The 21714-nt window shown below is 33.9% G+C and overlaps 1 protein-coding gene across 3 annotated transcripts in view; it reads right to left on the bottom strand.

Annotated features, from left to right (window-relative positions):
- Window positions 1-21714, bottom strand: part of LOC148942546 (MTRF1L release factor glutamine methyltransferase-like) — a 203306-nt gene that overhangs the window by 139260 nt on the left and 42332 nt on the right. For all 3 annotated transcript variants that reach the window (XM_089102749.1, XM_089102747.1, XM_089102748.1), the window contains exon 3: window positions 19744-19951. In XM_089102749.1, coding sequence (XP_088958875.1) covers window positions 19744-19951 — 208 coding nt within the window. The remainder of the gene's footprint in view (window positions 1-19743; window positions 19952-21714) is intronic.

Here is a 21714-nt window from a genome sequence, read left to right as displayed (position 1 = left end):
CAGTGATAACACTTTTTCTGTTCGAACTAGCAAGTTTTCTACCAAAGATACCAAATTTTTTCGTAGACGGACCATTTTTTGATTGTGATAACAACTTTTCTGTCAGAAGTAGCAAGTTTTGCTTAACACTAACAAACATTCTCATCAAAGTAACGATATTTTACTTTAATACTAACATACTTTTACTGAACATACGCAAATTTCTTTTAGAAATAATATTTTTCGTCAGTGATAACACTTTTTCTGCTCGAAAAAGCAAGTTTTCTAGAAAACAAACCAAATTTTTATCTTAAGATTATATTTTTTTTATTATGGTAATAGATTTTTTGTCAGAAGTAGCGAGTTGCTATTAACAAAAAAAATCATTCAGATCCAAGTTACGATATTTTACCCTAACGATAACATTCTTATTATGAGCAAACTATAAATTCTATTAGATAAAATTTTCCGTCAATGATAACACTTTTTAAGTTCGAACTAGCAAGTTTTCTAGGGTTGGGTTAGGGTTGGGTTCCTTCGGGTTGGGGTATGGGTGTCGGGGTCCTTTGGGGTTGGGCTAGGGGACCTCAAAACATTGTTCAAATGGAACTTGTATATTATAACGACCATAGAGTTTCACCCAAGTGTTCCCTGACATGCTGAATCTGAAAGTGTGATTTCAGAGAAATTCTTTAATCTTTTAGAGTTGACTTATCATTTAGGGTTCTCTAACGTGTTGAACCTGAAAGTGTGTTTCCAGACATGCTGAATCTGAAAGTGTATTCCCTGACATGATGAATCTGAAAGTTTGATTTCAGAATTTTTTTTTAACCTCTTAGGATTAAATTACCTTTATAGTGGTGAGTATTTAGGGTTCTCCAACATTCTGAACTTGAAAGTGTGTTCCCTGGCATGTTGAACCTTAAAGTATAATTTTAATGGCGATGAATTATTATAAACAATAAAAACGGCTGAGGCTTAAGATATTTATTGCCTAAACATATTTAAAAACATTTGAAAAAATACATAATGACATATTTAAAAAAAAAATACATAATGACATATTTAAAAAAAAGGGCTTAATCCATTTGATATGCGGAAGAGCAAGTTTAGGTCTTTGGACATCTGATGCATTTTTCCATCTCAGGCATCTTTTCCGGTATCCATTGAGCGAAATATCTAACTTCATCTTCTGGGTCATGTACTGAATGCAGGTATTTCTCACATTTGAAGTCTTCTAAATTGAATAATGCTATGTTTTTATCACATTTTTCTAGTAAGAGTTTATCAGTTGGCACGTTTCCCTTAACATAAACAGCATGCACACTGAAAAAAACTGCATATTTCCGGAATTTCCTCTTGCACATGTTTTATTTCATAGGCATTTTCATTACGTGATCTTACGGTTTTAACATAAAAGCCGTTTCGATTTATAAAATTTACTGTTGAACTCCATCTGTTTCTCTCGTACTTATTTATTTTGTATCTGACGTTCCATCTATAGCAATGAATTTCACGTCGTTGATTGTCTAGGTGTAAGAAAGCTGCTTCGAAAATAATGCCAGTTGAGGAATATTTCAGACCAATATATTCTGTGTCAATCACATCAAACATTATTATATCTGAAACCCCCCCCCCCTGAGAGATATCTAAATATAATGTATTTTTTTTGCTTGCTAGTCAAAAGAAACCGCTCTTCTTTTTTCTAATCTTTGCTCTTTTCTATACATTCCCCACTGCACTGTTGCTATCTCATCGCTGCTATTTCATAAGCGAATATTTTTCTTGGGTAATTTCTAGTCAATTAATGCTCACCGCCGTTGAAACTCTGTGAATGCTATTCCGTTCACAATTGAATATTATCTAGTTTTAAGAGAAGAAGGAACTGAGAGATTATTTCCATTTATCTATCTGTCACATATGAATCCCGTAATTTGCACAAGGATATTTTTAAAATAGCTTTCAATCTTACAAACCCCTGCCGCAAAGATTTTAGCGATGGGGAAACATTCTGACAATGTCTGAGTTAACGGTTCGCGGCATTTAATTGTGTATTTTCCTAGCTGTTGAAGTTCAGTCTTGGAAATCGGAACACTCGCGCGACGGTTTACAATAATTGGGAGCTAGCGAGGAGTTCACCGAACCTGTAGAACTGGGACTTAGAGAGAAATAGCGACTTATGTTGTCTAAGCGAATATTTCAACTTTTGAACATTTGAACATGTAAAGGGGGCGGGGAGCCCCGGGGTGGGGGGGGGGGTCGGGAAGCACCCGAGAAGCGCTCTGGGAAACGCCGCGGGAAGGGCTGCGGACCCGAAAAGCGCCGCCGAAAAAAAAACAACACAAAAGTAGGGCTGATTTGAACACTTTGAAAATAAGCTATTTTTTGAACAAAATCAAATTGCCGCCTCATTTTTCAATCCTTTGAATTCTATTCACTGACTAATAAAACTATAGCAAAAGTCCTTTCCTCATATTCACTCCGCCGCTAATATGTAAGCAAGCCCTCTGATTGGCTGAGAAGGAAACACTTGATCTAACTGTTTTCTATTTCTGGAAACTCTTAACATTCGCCTCGAGCATGCACATGTCCAAAACAACAACAAATGCTGTTTCCTATTTTTGGACATCCCGACATTCGCTGAGAGCATGCACTTGCAACAACAACAACATCGACCTTGACATTCGCTGAGAGCGTGCACTTACAATAACAACAACATCGACCTTGGAAATTTAGGTCATTGACCCCATTAACCACGTGTTCTCCCTAGGGAGGCTATGCCCATATTTGGACTCCCGTCAGCATTAAACTAAATTGTAGATGGCAGCAGGGGTGAGGGATGGGACTTGACCTTGGAAGAGAGGTCATTGACCCCATTAACCACGTGTTCTCCCTAGGGAGGCTATGCCCATATTTGGACTCCCGTTCGGACCTCCTCAGGCCTTTCTACTATCAGCATGTATGAGTCAATGGATTAAATACATCATTGTTCTTCTTCTTGCCCATTTCCCAAACAATTTTCTATGTTGCATCTTTTCTGCAGGACGTTTACCAGTAGCAGAAAAGCCCGAAAAAAGTCAAATATGTTCAAATATCATTTTCGATATCGATATTTTCGTTTCGATATTCAATATCGATATTTGCTCTGATATATCGATATATCAATATCGATATTGAATATCGCCCAACACTAGTCTTGCTCAAATCACAGCTTAAATTTACAACAGATTCGAGCCTATTCATGAGTTCAAAAATTCACAAGTCGCTGGCTGGAAACTGGTATACGAGTAGTTGAAGTATCTATTAGCTATGCATTCTTAACATAAATAATTATAAAAATTAGTAGTTTTTTTTATCGAGCATTACTGCATACACAACTTCTAATACCGTATCACAAAATTTGTCCTTTATCTAGGTTAAAACTGTTAATATAATTTTGAAATTATAAGCTTAACCTTTTAATAATGCCCCTCGCGTATATCTGTGTTGTCACCTTTAAAACAGTTGAATTAGCCGACTTTGATATTGTTTGTTTTTTTGTTTTTTTTTTGCTCTTTTGGATTCTTAAGAAGCCTTTTTGTATTAAAAACTGGTTTTAAATAACAATTTAAAAAAAAATGCATTTTAAAGGTTTTTTTTGGCTTCTTTATATGTTTTTTGGCTTTACATATCTTATATGTAGGCTAAGGCTGAACTGCTCCTTTTTTATTGCTTTTGGCTGCTCTTTTGGATATTATTCATTTTTTCTTTTACGGATTCATTCCAAATTAAAAACTGATAAATACCTAATATCAGTCAAATTATAAACTGCATCTAAAAGGAGTAAATTTATCAAATTAAAAAATAAATGATGAACACTTCACATGAGAACACTTCAATTACAATGAAACAAAAAACACTTAATAGTTTATTTGCTACGAAGGAAATGAAGTGCCAGCTATTTTCTTATGTAAAAAATGAAAAGCTCATCCGTTTTAAGCGTAATTAAATGAAATAATATGCAGACTGAAATAGCTCCAGGAAGATTTTGAAATTTTCATCCAAGTCCGTCACTTTTAATCCAAGCAAAATGTTAGGACACTTAGTATCAGTTATTGAGTTTAAGCTTTGATTTCCAAATGCTCACAAGAATTACCAAATTTAAGGAAGTCGCAACAATAAGTCACCTGTGGTCAAAATACGCAAAGACTCCTCTTTGATCCCCACCCAGGCTCAAAACTTCTGCTATGGTCATTTCCATGGAAATCTCCAAAGAGTTTCTTTTTGAAATAGCTTTCAAGCATAGTTAGGGGTATTTAGACTTTTTTGCTTTTCTTCACAGCTTTGAAACAAGTATTATAATATTACATTTGTGCATATTTTTGGTAATCATTTGTGGGGTGATCGAATTTTCTAAACCACTGTAGATACGTAAGAACGTTGCAACATCTAGTACCCTAAGGTCATAAGATTGTCAAAGACTGCTTCTTGAACCTCCCAAATTGAAAGCTTTTATTATGACCTGGCCTTTTAATGTAACTTGGACACTGGACCAAGGGCGCCATTGTCACTCGAGCGCAACGTTAGGTGGGGATGTCGATATTGCTTTCGTCACACCAATTTGTTTTAGTGTGAATCTGCCTGGCACTTATGAATGAATGTTTTCAAAGTAAACCCGCTTCATCAATAGCAAAAAAAATGGATTGGACGCATATGTCCCTTTCCCTTTGGACGATAAACCCATGCAAGTGCTGTATCAAGTATAACTCACGAAAATCTTGTTAATTTTGTCAACTTTTCAACTTTTTGGCATCCCTGCTTTCAATAAAAAAATCAAGGTACTATCAATTAAACATATTAATTCCCGATGACCCCCCCCCTTCTGGATACCATCTTGATGGGATACCGTCTTTGCTTTAAAAAAAAAAAATAATTAACTTATTGGCACCCCTGCTTTAAAAAAAAAAATCGAGGTATTATCATTTAAATATGATAGCTTAATACCCCTCCCCCCCCTCTGGATACCACCTTGATAGGATGCCGTCTCTGCTTTAAATAAAAAAAAATCAACTTTTTGGGATCCCTGCTTTCAATAAATAAAATTTCGAGCTATTATCATTTAAATGTAATACCTCCCTACCCCCCCCCTCTGGATACCACCCTGATAGGATACCGTCTCAGCTTTCATTAGAAAAATAATTTACTTAATAATTAATTAGGTCACTATATGGTTCAAACAAACACGCAAAATAATGTTAAACAGCTTAGTGTTCCTTGAAAAAAAAAGAAGAGGATATGAGTAAAGGGGTACACAGACAACAACAAAAATGTCGAAATTGTTCAGATATACCTCATATTACTGGAAAACTGAGTGATAGATTCGCCATGGAATTCCATAAGATCCAAAGAATCTAATTAAAAGGGAGCACCCACAAAAGCCAAATAAGGCCAGTAACGTATGAGAAATCGCAAAATACCCAAGACAATGAACAAATCCTAATGGGGAGCCCTGGGTCTATCAAAATATTTCAATGGTTTCCAAGAGAATTTGATATCATTTTCTTCTGTCTCCACTTTAAATGAAAAAAAATAATTATCTTTTTGGCATCCCTGCTTCCAATTAAAAAAAAATGAGGTATTATCATTTAAAAATGATAACCTCCTATCCCCCCCCTATAGGCAATAATCTAAAATTTATTTACGAATCATATTTTTGGAGTAACTTCCGGTTCAATCTTTAATTCCCCAACATTATACATAGCTTAGTCTATAGCTAAATTTTGTCTCTATCGAAGGTTGTTTTTTTTTGGGGGGGGGGGGTAAAAATGTTCCAGAAATAAGATTGTATTTTCTATCAGGCGTTCAATAATTGGGTATTAAACATTAAGAAAATCTTATCTAAAAACAGCCAAAAAAAAAAAAAAAATCAGCAAACTTACAATTCAGCTGAAGAAACAATATGTCGGCTGTCAATTTCAAAATCCAACAAAAGGCTGATGCTGTATAGTAGTGAAGGCGTTCTATAATTCTATTCAACTTGAAAATAAAATTTTTGACTAAGAATGATGTAAGAAATAGCGATTGGGAAACTGGATTCGAAATGATATAAACTCATTTCATAAAGACGGTACATTTTTGTCAACATATGAAGAACTGTGTATACTACAATATTTGCAATAGCATATTGCATTTGTCTGGTTTTTATGCGAAGTAACAAAAGAGACGAAAATTAATGAACAAGAGAGCAGTGAAGAATTATGGTATATAAAGTAATATTTGGCAGGGAAAGTCACTGGTGATAAATTGCTAGGGGTGGCACCGTGATTGCATGATTTTGGGGATTCGGGGAACCAAATTTTTTTTCAGATTGACGCATAAATTGTTAGGAAAAATAACTAAAGCTTAGGGGACAGTGTTAGCCCTGTTTGTTTTTTAATTATGAAAATCAAATACTAAACCACACGAGAAGGAAAAACTCTGACTTGGTGGTTGACGCAATAAAGACTTGCCGCACAATTAATTTAAAGTCGACCAAACGCCGCCACCTCTGCCGGCGGCGGCGTGCCTGCGGTGCGCCGGCGGCATTACGACATTTCCGCGGTGTTCGACCGGGCCTCTCGTCAGCGGCGTCCGGTCGATCCGCCGGCGCGGCGCCGGGGTCTAATTATGATGGCAATGAACAGTAGTAAATGAGGACTAAGATACGATCGTGTTTGTGTAAAAGATTAAACATCAAATACTAGTTCGTTTAGGGGTGTAACAAGAAACATAGAACAAAGAGACAGAAATACATAGAATACATTTAAAACGAGGGTTTAAAGCATAGGCAACAAAACAATAGCTAATCACTATTTCTTTTTAAAAATAGTGTTTTAATAAATAGTGTCAATTTTGACGAAATCTTCTAACCAAAATTTCACTTTTCATAACAATGTAGCGTATCTTTCCACTTATTAAAGTTCATTGTATTTTGCTTAAATTACAGAATTGCCAATGTTATTAGAAAATTTTTCTCTTTCTACTCCCGCCATATCTAATTATTACGCGGTTGATTTCTACCCCAATATTACGGTTAACATTTATAATAGATAGGCCTATCAGTTTAGAGCTATTTGTTAGTATTTCCTCTTTTATTCATCCTAAAATATTCAAATAAAGACGAAAATCGCTAGAAAAATATAAACCCTACAGATCCATGTAGGTATGCGCTTCAAATTAAGCATACGAGTCAATTAAGTCTCCTTAAAAAATCAAACAATTATGTGTTTGTTATTTAAATATTTGATAGTTATAGACTGGTGATTTAAATTCTCAGGGTTTTAAGCTGCGGTAGATTTTTAATTGAATTATTTTAAATCTTGAAATTTTCAGATATTCAATTCAAACGTTTAAATCTCGATATATCTGTTGAGCGCAAAAATAAAAACTCGAAATTCAGCTTAGATTTAGCATTAAGTAAGAGAATTGTCCTGTAAAACTGTTGATTTATAGAGAACTAATCGTGGAAATATGATAGGAAGTTATGTACCAAAATAAGCATAAAAATCCTCAGCGGTATATATAGCAGTATATACAATTTTAATGACAAATATATGCAAGCCCTATACAAAAACATAACTATATTTTGTGACTAGTTGGTATTGAGAAGGTGAGAAATTTTGGAGTAATATTGTAGTTGCATTGCGTTACCGTGGTTAACTCAAGTGGTGTTAACTTCCACTTTTTTCAGCATTTCATTTGTATATGTTTGAAAAAAAATCGACCCCATTCCACTTATTCAATCAAGAATTCAGAGACCCATCTATACCTGCTAGAAAAACAAATAGACACATGATTATTTACCTTCTTTTATAAAATATTTTGGGAAAATCTGTTTTTCTTAAATGATTATTTTGACCTTTGAAGAAGTATTTCGACTCATATTCTTAGTTTTAAGCGTATGCTTATGCTAACATATGTTATTGTTCAGATATCTCTTTAGAGTTTGGTCCACGGAAACGCTTTCGTCAACCAGATTAGACTTTTCCTAAAGTAAGACACAACAAATGGGGCCAAGGGTCGCCATTTAAAGCCACAAATTCTGGCAAAATGTTCCTGATGTGTATTTAAGCCTTATAAAACACCAACTGAGAATGAAGTTTTTGAAGGAGTATTTCGATTCATATATTAAGTTTTAAGCGTATAATTATGATAACATTTATTAATGTTCAGATATTTCGGTACTCCTATGTTAAACAGACAAATTATATACAAATTTACCCATTAATTTAGTATTTATAAATTTAAAAAAGATTATTAAGAAAGCTTTTCTTTTGTCTAATTTTCCGTTTTTAAAAATTGATACGTATAATAAGAAGGCCAGATGGACTAATTATTTTAATAGTACCACTAGCTCAAGATGTTATAGCCTAGATATGATTTTTGATCTACTAGAATTTGTTCTATTTAATACTTATATAAAATTTCATCGTAGTCTATATAATCAAAGTAATGGAATTCCTATGGGGGGTAATGCCAGTCCAGTTATAGCGGACCTATTTTTAAATTATTTAGAATATGATTATATGATGGATAAAAAGAATCCAAGTAACATAAAGTATTTGCTCTCAAATAATAAAAGATATTTAGATGACCTTCTGTAGATTGCAACACATGTGGTAAAGATTAAGGTGTGCTATTCGGAATTTAATTCTGAGAATTCGAATGAGAGTGAAAGTGTTCCGGGAGAAGGGCTAATGCTATTTTTTTATTTTTATTTAAATTGGATGAAATCGTTGCTCTCAGTGTTATTTGAATGTTGATTCAGGATACTTGAAATAATTTTTATGGGGTATTTATTTTTATTTTTGAATTTTGTTTATGTTTGTTCCATAGGTGTCACTACATTAGGGTATGCCAGATTATGGCATGGCCCGCTCATATTGCCTGGGTAATGAAATTTAAGCACCGAAACCAATTTAGGCAACGAGTTTTCATCTGATGCGCCCCTCTATGTGGTGATCACCTTAGGAATATAATGTTTTTGTAGATTTAAGGTGCTATAGCTTGGTTTCGGAACATTGACGTATACCTATTGATGCTGATTTTTGCTCTATTTTGGACTTGATTTTCGGATTGTCGAATTGGATATACTGTTTTGTCCTGGGGAACTGGATGGATGAGTAGGGTCTAGACCTTGTTCAAGTGCTCATTTATTTCAGTTCAGTTACTAAAGTAGGAAGACTGTTTTTTTGTTGTTTTTTTTTTTTTTTTTTTTTGAGTGGATAGGTTGTTTTTTTTAGCCAAGTAATTACTGTAATACATTATATACTATGCCTTACCCCCCCCTAATGTGCAAATATATAGCCCAAATTTGGTTTCTAAATTATTATATATTCATCCTATTTAATTTTATTTCATTAGCATTAACAAAACTAGCAGTATATAAAAGAGTCCGTTTAACATAGGAGTTCCTTTATTTCTTTAGAGTTTGGTCTTTATTTTAATGTTTTAGGATGAATAGAGGATGTGATATATCATATAACGCAGAGCTTTACTTAGATGAAAATAGGCAGTAAAGTGGCCACCATTTGCTAACCGAAATCCAAAACGTAGATTAATAATATCTTTGCCCTTCTCATGCATTTACTTTCTATTCAAACCCCCCAAAAAACAACAATATTGTAAAAATGATCCCGCTTCGCAAAAACAGCAAACCCAAATTTTATGACAGCCAAAAAAAGTAATGATATCAATTTCTTCGCCTCTGTGCCATAACAAGAATCGAAAACAAATCTTTGACAGTAAAGAGAAGTTTAAATATTAAGTTTTTCAGCCCTGTTGTACGATTTTAAGTTTATAAGTTTACAACAGGGCTGAAGATGGCTTGTAGATGGCTCTTTGATAAACGAATAACGTTTTGGAAGCCAGAAAACGTTCTATTCCCCGACCTCTAGGGATTATGCAGTAATTACTGAACAATAAAGAGCAAACACCGGTTACGTCATCTTTGAGGATGAAGTAAAGTCCACGGTTAGTTGTTGCAATAAGGGTTAATATCAGGGGACCGAGCTTCTCTCGGTGAAAAGAAAGACAGTAGTTTCAACCTGTTTCGCTAAATAACTTTAATATCGTTTTAGCTTATTCGTCTTAGAAGATAAAACCTTTACGGCAGTGATTATCAACCTTTTTTAGACACTGTGCCCTTTTTTACCTACAAAACATTTTAGGTACCCCTTCTCAGTTAACGGTACTATGTAAACTATAGGTAAAATAGAAATAAAATCGCCAGTCCTAGAATTAAAGGGTTGTTATATTTTTTGCTGGTCGGCCGCGTACCCCCTAAAAAATTTGGCGTAACCCCAAGGGTACGCGTATCACAGTTTGAGAACCACTGCTTTACGGAAATTGAACGTCTGGGTATTTGTGACGTCATTCATACGAAAGACTTTTTTTTAACAAACTAGTTAAGGTCTTAAACCAAGGGTGCATCCAGGATTTTTATTCGGGGGTATATTTTCTCGAAGGGGGAGGGGGGTAAAAAACGTACCGGAAATGTGTTTATATGTATTTTGGTTACTTTTTTACGAGCCCGACAGAAATTTCGGATGGCGAGGGATTAAACCTGGTAACCTCCTCCTCCAGATGGCCTTCCAATTAGAGTGCTTACCTTGACTTAGAGTTCAAAGCGCCTGACACAGTCTTAGAAACATACAACCTTTTGTTAGTAATCACCGTATTGTCGTTAAGTATGGTATTGCTTAGCCCCTTGGTGCAGTTCCCAGTAGAGGTAGTACACATTAGCAAAATATTTCTCCAAACATAACAAACATTTCATATCCCGCAATTTGGGAAGTTTCCCAAACCTTCAGAGCCATAGTTTCAGAGGCTACTTGGTTTTCCATCGGAAACATTTGCCATTGCGTGTTCGCGAGGGCGGGGTCAGGAACTTTGTGTATTTTTAGGTGTGTGTCAAAAATTTTCAATGGAGAGTTTCGGACTTTTCGCAACTGTATATTAACTCTACTGTGGTGCAGTTGAAGAGGCCATTCTGACTAATCAGAAAAAACTACAGTCTCAGAACTGCAAGCAAGGAAATCCAAAGCGTCTTCTGCTATAGGCAGGCTGAATCGTCGAAAACCAAATATCAGTCGTTCAACTAAACTGCGAATTTATAACACCCTTTTCGGTTCTGTGATGCTTCAAGGAGCGAGGCATGGCATGCATCAGCCGAAAACCTTGAGGCCATCGATGCATTCCAGTCGAAGAGCTTGAGAAATATCCTATGGTGGTTTGACTTCGTGGGTAACGAGAAGCTGCTTCAGCTCACCAAGCAGTCTTGGCTTTCTAACCAAGCGGTCGAATGTACCTTACGATGGTTTGGCATCTACTTTGAATGTCCATGCACTTACCCGCAAAGACGATCTTTGACTTTGACCCCATGAAAACCGGTTGGAAGCGACCTCAGGGGCAAACGCTCTTAATATGGCATTTTAATGTGTTTTCCTATAAAAATACGGAAAATATGATGAAAATATGTTCCCATGGCTCTAATTCATATTCCACTGTTAGGTACATCAATGCTTGTCGGAAACAATAGAATTGTCAGTGAAAAATTCACTTATGTAGCTCAAGGCTTGATATGGCATTTCAGTTTGTTTTCCAACGAAAATACGCAAAATAAGATGAAAATACGTTTAAATGATTCAAATTTGTATCCTACAATGCCTTAGTTCAAGTCGTTGCTAAAAGAATTTTAATCTCTGCTAACAATAAACAAATATATCATTTAATATGGCTAAACAATTATTCGTTATTATTTCTAAACATCTTTTATTTAGTCTAGTAGCTCTTTACTTTTAGTTGAAAAATGTCCTCTTGTGGAAAAAAAGTTTTTTTCACTCTAACAAGTTTATCACTAGACATAACTTTACAGAAAATTTAAGTTTGAACAATTATTCGTTATTATTTCTGTTCATCTTTGATTTAGTCTAGTAGCTCTTTACTTTTAGTTGAAAAATGTCCTCTTGTGGAAAAAAGTTTTTTTTAACTCTAACAAGTTTATCACTAGACATAATTTTACAGAAAATTTAAGTTTGAACAATTATTCGTTATTATTTCTGCTCATCTTTGATTTAGTCTAGTAGCTCTTTACTTTTAGTTGAAAATGTCCTCTTGTGGAAAAAAAAGTTTTTGTCACTCTAACAAGTTTATCACTAGACATAACTTTACAGAAAATTTAAGTTTGAACAATTATTTTTTATTATTTCTACTCATCTTTGATTCAGTCTAGTAGCTCTTTACTTTTAGTTGAAAATTTCCTATTGTGGAAAAAAAGTTTTTGTCACTCTAACAAGTTTATCACTATACATAAATTTATAGAAAATTTAAGTTTGAACAATTATTAGTTATTATTTCTACTCATCTTTGATTTAGTCTAGTAGCTCTTTACTTTTAGTTGAAAATGTCTTCTTGTGGAAAAAAAAGTTTTTGTTACTCTAACAAGTTTATCACTAGACATAACTTTACAGAAAATTTAAGTTTGAACAATTATTCGTTATTATTTCTACTCATCTATGATTTAGTCTAGTAGCTCTTTACTTTTAGTTGAAAAATTTTCTCTTGTGGAAAAAAATTTTTGTTACTCTAACAAGCTTATCACTAGACATAACTTTACAGGAAATTAAAGATTGAACAATTATTCGTTATTATTTCTGCTCGTCTTTGATTTAGTCTAGCAGCTCTTTACTTTTAGTTGAAAAATGTTCTCTTGTGGAAAAAAGTTTTTGTCACTCTAACAAGTTTATCAGTATACATAAGTTTACAGAAAATTTAAGTTTGAACAATTATTTGTTATTATTTCTGTTCATCTTTGATTTAGTCTAGTAGCTCTTTATTTTTAGTTGAAAAATGTCCTCTTGTGGAAAAAAGGTTTTTTTCACTCTAATGAGTTTATCACTAGACATAACTTTACAGAAAATTTAAGTTTGAACAATTATTCGTTATTATTTCTACTCATCTTTGATTTAGTCTAGTAGCTCTTTACTTTTAGTTGGAAAAATGTCCTCTTGTGGAAAAAAAAGTTTTTGTCACTAACAAGTTTATCACTAGACATAAGTTTACAGAAAATTTAAGTTTGAACGGTTTTTCGTTATTATTTTTGTTCATCTTTGATTTAGTCTAGTAGCTCTTTACTTTTAGTTGAAAATGTCCTCTTGTGGAAAAAGGTGTTGTTACTCTAAAAAGTTTATCGCTAGATATAACTTTGCAGAAAATTTAAGTTTGAACGATTATTCTCTATTATTTCTATTCATCTTTGATTCATTCTAGTAGCTCTTTATTTTTAGTTGAAAAATGTAATCTTGTGGAAAAAAAGTTTTTGTCACTCTAACAAGTTTATCACTAGACATAACTTTACAGAAAATTTAAGTTTGAACAATTATTCGCTATTATTTCTGCTCATCTTTGATTTAGTCTAGTAGCTCTTTACTTTTAGTTGAAAAATGTCCTCTTGTGGAAAAAAGTTTTTGTTACTCTAACAAGTTTATCACTAGACATAACTTTAAAGAAAATTTAAGTTTGAACAATTATTCGTTATTATTTCTGCTCATCTTTGATTTAGTCTAGTAGCTCTTTACTTTCAGTTGAAAAGTGTCCTCTTTTGGAAAAGTTTTTGTTACTAACGGGTTTATCACTAGACATAACTTTACAGAAAATTTAAGTTTGAACAATTATTCGTTATTATTTCTGCACATCTTTGATTTAGTCTAGTAGCTCTTTACTTTTAGTTGAAAAATGTCCTCTTGTGGAAAAAAAGTTTTGTTACTCTAACAAGTTTATCACTAGACATAAGTTTACAGAAAGTAACCTCTTAGTTTAACTGTGGTATTGGATCTTTCATCTATGCCGAACAAAAAAATAACTAGTTGAAGTTGTGTTTAAATTCTTCATCAATATAAAATCAAAAAACATGAAAATTAAAAAATGTAAAATGTGTATTTCAAAGAAATTATTGAATTTTTAATAATTTAAAGTCGATAAACCGTGGGAACTGCTTTTCTTTAGTATTGATAGTGAATGATTAAAAGATGGTGACTGAAATAAACATTTCTGAAACTAAATAAAATCTTGAAATTTAGTAAATTGTCAAATTAAGTCAAAATATATTTTTTTCCAGAAATTGAAACCCGCTGAAAATTTCCAAGAACCATTCTCCGACAACAGGGTTTAAGTTTTAATTTATATTTCCATCATAGTGTTCTCAATCTTTTTTAGGATGTGTGGCATGTGTGGGGGCTCACTCTCCAGGAGGAGGAGGAGCTTCTATCTACATGTAATGTAATCGACACCATCGAGATTACACCTGAGGAGGAGGAAGAGCTTCTCTGTGCATGTAGATCAGAGGATCTCTTGAGGAGTGGGTCTTCGGATCGAATACCTAACCCGAGACTTCGAGTGCGCGAGGATTTTTTTGCGGAGGTGACTCAATCTCAGGAGATACCCTCTCTCATAAATATTATGCCAGTGGAGGAGGACGAGGTTCAAATAATTGAACTTCCTGAGATAATATACATTAAAACTGTGATAAATATCGATATCACAATAGAATAAATATTTGAAGATTGTTTTGTGAATTTGTTCTAGACTGACCCTGATTCGTTAGCCCTAACCTAACCTAACCTGACCAGAGAGGGAACATTTTCGATTTCGAAACTATTTTATTGAATAATTACAACAATAATAATAAATCTTCACTTTAGATTTCTTCTTCGGTGTATAGGCAACTGTCATGAACCACTAATGCCGGTAAATCATTTGGATTCACTGTATATTGATCTTGATTGGCTGCAAAGTCACGGCCACATTTTCTACAATATAATGTAACTTCACTCTTGTCATATCTCTTTGTATAGTCAATGATACTATTTGCATTCATATTATGAAATTCGCGAGTTTGTCTATTTGAAGCAATATCACATACAGTGTTTTCAAATGGTGAATCACATTCAGTAACTGTCAAATAAAAATCACTTGGTTTATTGTCATAATATGCAGTGTCAGCACAACGATGAAGTAGAAACCAAATTGTCTTGTTAGCCCAACAGTTGAATCGTAGACCAGATTCTTCTTCCCAGAATAATTTAAATCCACCAAGATACAAATCTCGTAGAAATAAACTAAAATCACGTTTGGGATTCTTTCCAATCATAGCGGGGTAAGTATTCTCCCACTGATCACATTTATCATAGTGATAATTGGAGCACAGGTGTCCACTAGGGTGAGAGTCACACACCTCTTCAAGACATGAATTACATCCTTTAATTTGTATTGCATAGCCTCTATGTAATTTACAAGGATTACATAATTTACACTTTTCACTATAGTCATCAATAATTGTTCAATTCTCAAATTGAGTCCAAATGCCAAGAGTGTACATGCACAATGGACAATTATAGAACATTTTTTGGTTTCCAATGTCACTTGACTCTCTCACAGCTAAAACGAAACTGATCGTCCTCGCTCGATAAATTCAGTGCAGGGAATGGGGAGAGGAGTAGCTCTGTGACGTTACCTCTTTCGAATGGTGGGGTGGACCCATCTACATTGAATCCAGTGGCAATGTTTTCAAAAGTATATCCACAATATGATTCTGCTTTGTTCCAATTAATATATCAATAAATTGAGTATAAGCACTTGAATCACATCTTAAAAGTTTCATACAATAGTCCATCTGGATATTACAATATACTTTTGTGCCGGCTAAAATGCAGATGTTATGATTTAAGTTACACCAGGACTATCTAGGATTTTTTTTCGGGGAGGATTATTTTTTTGGGGGAGGAGGGGGGGGAGGGTACGAAAAAATTATAATAGCATTATTCTTCTTGATTATAAGCATTTTTGTTACGTTTTTACAAGTCGAACCAACATTTCAAGGTATATTCAAACCCCTAGCCCCCCTGGATACAGCCTTGCGTTACACAGATTGTCTGCAATAAGATCAGCGTTATTATCCTCAAATCCCCGATAACAAATACAACATCAAAATATTACCTTGAATCAAGAAGAATTTGAAAGTAATTTATACTCTCCCTCTTAAACCTCCTACTGTATTTATTTATAGGAAATAGGGAGTTTGAAAACTTGGGCATAAAATTGTGCTTTTGAGGTTCAAGCCCATTTCCCCTACAAACAAAACTATCAACTGGCCATCCTCCATAATAGCTGATGCACACTTGCAGATGTTACTAATAACAATAATCCCGAATATATGAAAATGCCTGTCTTCCCGTTTTCATAAAACCATGATCATTGAGCCTTCTACTACTACTACTACTAACAACTCATCGCAGCACCAAGCCGCCTGAGGCAAACACAGCTACGCACGCTCCTCCTCCACCCCAATCTATTCAAAGCCTCCCTTTTTACACCCGCTCACGAAGTTCCCATTTCCTTTAAATCTTTCTTTATGACGTCCTCCCACCCCAGATGAGGGCGACCTGCTTTCCGTTTAGCCCTAGATGGTTGGCCGAAAAGAACAATCTTCGGCAATCTGTCATCCTTCATACGCACAACATGCCCTAACCACTTCAACCTTTCTTTCATTATAGACCTAGAAAGCGTTATTGAACCACATTTTTCGTATAGCCTATTGTTTGAAATACGGTCGGTCAGCCGGGTACCCAGAACAATCCTTAAGCAATTTCTCTGGAAAACATCTAGCAAATCTTCATCCGCTTTTCGGAGCGTCCATGCTTCAGAGCCATATTTGACCACTGTCATCACTGTAGCTTCTAAGATTCTAATCTTGGTTTGCAGACTTATCTTCCTATTCTTCCAGACTTTTTTTAACTGTGAAAAAACACCCTGAGCCTTGGCTATTCTATTTTTAACATCTTCACTGCTCCCACCATCTTTACTAATAATACTACCAAGGTAAGTGACGCTGCCCACCTGATCAATCTTTTCATTACCCAACGTCACCTTTTCATCTTCACTTATTCCTAGCCTTAGTGACTTAGTCTTCCTAACCTTAATTTTCAAACCAATAATAGCACCCTGAACTCGCAAAACCTCTAAAACTTCATTCATTTTGCTCACACTTTCATCTAGGATGCTTAAATCATCAGCATAATCCAAGTCCAGGAGACTTTTTCCTCCCCATTTGATTCCGTGGTCTCGCATTGCCTTTCCTGTGCTCCTTAAAACAAAGTCCATCAAAATAATCCATACAAAGGGGGATAGAACACAACCCTGCTTAACTCCTGATTTAATACAAAACCAGCTGCTAACCTCATTTCTTACCTTAACCGCAGCAGTGTTATTCTCGTACATAGCACTAATCCCTTTATTGTATTTGTCTGGTATACCATACAAGGATAAAACCTTTACTAAAGCTCCTCTATCAACAGAATCGAACACTTGCTCATAATCTATAAAACTGAGGACCAAAGGTGTTCGAAAACTTAGGCACTTCTCAATTATTAACCTTAAAGTGAAAATCTGGTCAACACATCCTCTACCTTTTCTAAAACCGCACTGCTCTTCTCTTAAAACTTTGTCTACGGCATCTCTCAGTCTAAAAAGTATCATATTACTAAGCAATTTGCTACCTACAGAGACGAGACTAATGCCTCGATAATTACCACACTCACTTTTATCACCTTTGCCTTCTAGGCAAAGTTTAAGCCTTACATCTTCGGCTAAATGTAAAAGAAAACAAAATATAGAAAGAAATTGTGGTGGATAAGAACTTTCGTTTTATTTATCTATATTACAAAAAGATAGAAAGATAGAAAGAGATATAAGAAAATGATTAAAAATAGGAGAAAATCATTGCAACAGTTTCAACGAAATACTCCCCATGCCACACGCGGGATTGAACCAGAGAACCTCTATCTCTTATTCTCAGCCTCATTCACTACGATGTCACAAGGTATGTGGATGTTTGATTGTTCTGACAAGCTGTTGACAAACTTTTGAAAGAAAACCATAATAGCTTAATGTATTGATTTATTAAAGAACTGAATAATTTTTGTATATACTGAAAACACAAAACTAACAGAATAAAACACGATTAGAAGCAGAAAATATGTACCCTGAACAAGATAAAAAGACTTATTTGTAAGGCTCTCAATAGTATTTCACCGGCTGTAAAATCACTAAATTTTTGTGTTTAATTTTAATTTTCTCAAAATTTTAAGTTTTAATATTCAGTAAAGTGATAGTTTTTCAGAATTCAAAAAATTTAGTCAACTCAGTTTATTTGCACCAATATTGCACATATATGTTGCATAACTTCCAAAGCAATAATTTTGCTCATTCTATGATATCATCTTTGCTCTTTACTGTAATCAGAATTTTTTTTTTAATTAATTGATATGAAAAACCAAATATTTTGTATTGTGCTCTAGCACTTCTTAGATTCCATAACAAAAATACTGGAGAATTCATTCTGGGGATAATTCATTAATTTTTGAAGATATTCTTCGTCTTCAATGTTCGATACAGCTCGGCTGCACGGATACTCCCTGAGATCCAAGTATCCTTGGATCCTTATTCTGAAAAAATATAAATTCATCTCTAAATTCATTTGAATGGAACAACAGGTTTAACATTTTTCGAAATAATTGAAAGGGATTTCTAACCAAATACAAGAATAAGATTGCTTAATTTAATTAACTAATTTAACGTTAATTATTTATTTTTCCTCGCTTTTTTATTGGTTGCTAAACTCTCAGTTATTTCGTAAAACTCAGAATGGAGATGCGGTCTTAAGCGTATTTTGAACTAGTTGGGATATTCCAGAATCTCTTCTTTTCTTGATTCTTTTTCTTTGTCTCAGTTTCCCATTGGGGGCTAAATTTTACACGTGGGGAGAATTTTCCAGGAGAAAATCTTAGGGTGGGGGGATTTTCCAAGGGGATAATTTTTCTTGGGGAGGGGGATTTCTGCTGTGGAGAATTTCCGTCGGGGAGTTTTTGGGGGGCGCGGGAGGGGATTTTTGGGGAGAAATACGCCGAACTTCACAAATCACAAGGATCGCTGTGTACATTTTTGGATAAAGCTCGCTTAAATTCTCTCTCACATAGAACGCAATTTGAACTTGGTCTTCTTTCTTTCAAGTTTCATACTAATTTTGTGGCGGGAAATTAATATGTAACCTTTCTTGTTTTTGAAAAGCGCAGTTCAACACACAGTTATGGCCAATGTCGGAAAGTGCAAGGGTTAGGTAAAAAAACCATTATTGGGGAATTATCCGGGTACACGATTGTTAAATTTTGTAATAATAACTTTAAAAAGGCGGAGGGATATGTCTCTCCAGAAATTGCATTTGCTTGTCAGTCGAAATCTGTTGATCAATATTAGTTAACCCGAAACATTAGTTTACTAAGTTTTAAAAAGGCGGGGCTATTATTCTGTCCAAAAATAAGGAGTAATATTATTGGCTGACAAAAATACGTCATAAAATCAAACCGAGTTTTAAAATCCGGTTCTAAAAATGCCGAGCTATTCCAGAATTAAAGAATAATGCTATTTGTTTGCTGAAAAACCAACTGGGTTAAAAAGACGAAGCTATTTTTCTCTCTAGACAGGGAATTCAGTAACATGATTGGCTTTAAGAAAATACATCGCAAAACCTTTATTTTTTAACACCGAAGCATATGAGAGTTATCTCTCTATTTCTCTTTGGTTCTGGGTTCTAGGACAAAAATAACTCACTAAACATTTTAGGTTTGACAACCTAGCTTTTGAGTCACATCCCCTTATAATAACAATCGTGAAATGGTGGAAAGCGGTACTTACGTTGCTGTTTCTTTTCAACAAAGAGCAGGTAATTGGTCCTGACCCACTTCCTATTTCGATAAACTTCCCCTCTGCAAGAGGCTGTAAATGCTTCTCCGCTAGCAACACTAGGCCTTCAGTTTCAGGTCGAGGGATAAAAACTGGAGGTGAGACAAACAGCATTAAATCGAGGAAATCCCAGTTTTTAATTATGTACTGAAGAGGCATCCTAAAAACATAAGTAATCATAAGAAATATGAGTAAAATAAAACAGCATAATTCATAAAAATAATAATAAAAAATAAAATAAAAATATTTATATAATTTATAATTTAATTATAAAGTTTGCAATTATGTACTGAAGAGGCATCCTAAAAACATAAGTAATCATAAAAAATATGAATAAAATAAAACAGTATAATTTATAAAAATAATAATAAAAAAAATTAAGTAAAATATTTATATGATTTATAATTTAATTATAAAGTTTTTAATTATGTACTGAAGAGGCATCCTAAAAACATAAGTAATCATAAAAAATAGGAATAAAATAAAACAGCATTGGCCTAATTTATAAAAATCATAATACAAAATAAAATAAAAATATTTATTGATTTGCTTTTGAATACTTGGAATCCCATTTCCCTCCCATTATTAATTAAAAATTTTCTTTTACATAAGAAAATATAATAAAAAAATTTAATCAGTTGGCCTTTTGTTTTCAACTTTCTACTCTCTCAACTTTTCAATTGATGTGCTTTTCTGAGTGTTTTGTCTCATTGCAACTCTATTTATCTTTATCTATCTTTACATTTTTGTTCCAAATTGAAAAGCAAGTAAGAATAAATAATTGTTGACTTTTTAGTTTTTTCTACTTTCTACTCTCTACTTTTTCATTTTTGAACTTCCTCTGTTAGCCCGGTCTATCTATTTTGCCATTACCTTTCTGTTCCAATTGCTAATCTGTTAAACCTTTTTTATCGATTTCTAATGTCTTTACTTTTCCGCTATCGTATTTCCTCTATCTCTTCCTGATCTCTCGATCCTAGTCCCAACCTTTCTCTTCCAGATGATTTTTCCCCGATTTTATTTTACTCCACCCACATAAGCCTGAATCTTGAGTGCATATTTTCCTTGTATTGTTTAATTTGTTCTGTATTCATTTAATATAAGAAATTCATCGATGGATTGATCGACTCATACATAAATCGACAGCACTGGAGGGAGGTGAAGTTAGGCATATAGATTTAATAAAGGGGTCCACTTATAAATAAGTACAGCCTAAATCTAAAAATCTAAGTTTACATTTGCTCAAATAGTTTTCTAAGAATTTGTTGGAAGGTCTTTGTCCTCTATAGGAGGCTGTCGCTTCTTTTCCGCTTGTTAAAAGGCAACAGAAAATCGATATAACGCGACCGTTCATATATGAGCAAAAATTTGAAATTTTGAAAATAAAATTTTTGACAAAAGTAAAAATCGATTCAAAAATAAGAACCTAAAGGAAGAACTCCAAAAACAAACAAACAATAATTATTGCTTCGTATTTTATCCAATATTATCTGAAAAAATGTTTCAAATAAATTGACTCGTGACATTTCGCTGAATTTGTAGAATTTTGAAAAGCTAGGGCTTAATTGAAAACTGAACTTGCTTATTTTTTTTTTCAGGAATTAAAAGTGTATAAGAATCGTACTGATTTCACGGCCGGTAGAAGACTATTGAGAACCTTATAAATTAATCTTTTATGGTACTGTTTTACTTAATAGTAGACGCTGCTATAGACTCTATGAAGGAAATTAAATAAAAAAAACAAGTTTTTTAAACTGAAAGTAAGGAGCAACATCAAAACTTAAAACAAACAGAAATTATTCCATATATGAAAGGGACTGTGCCCTCCTCAACGTCTCGCTCTTTACGCGAAAATTTTCTATTGTTTAACAAAAATAGAGTTATGATAAAGTCAAACGTTAGTGTAAAGAGTGAGGCGTTGAG

The sequence above is a fragment of the Artemia sp. Qi Xiang Cuo genome, chromosome 16, assembly GCF_049724085.1.
Source record: "Artemia sp. Qi Xiang Cuo chromosome 16, ASM4972408v1, whole genome shotgun sequence".
Taxonomy (NCBI): Eukaryota; Metazoa; Arthropoda; class Branchiopoda; order Anostraca; family Artemiidae; genus Artemia; species Artemia sp. Qi Xiang Cuo.
Note: the sequence above shows the minus strand (reverse complement) of the source record. Positions and strands in the feature narration are given on the sequence as shown.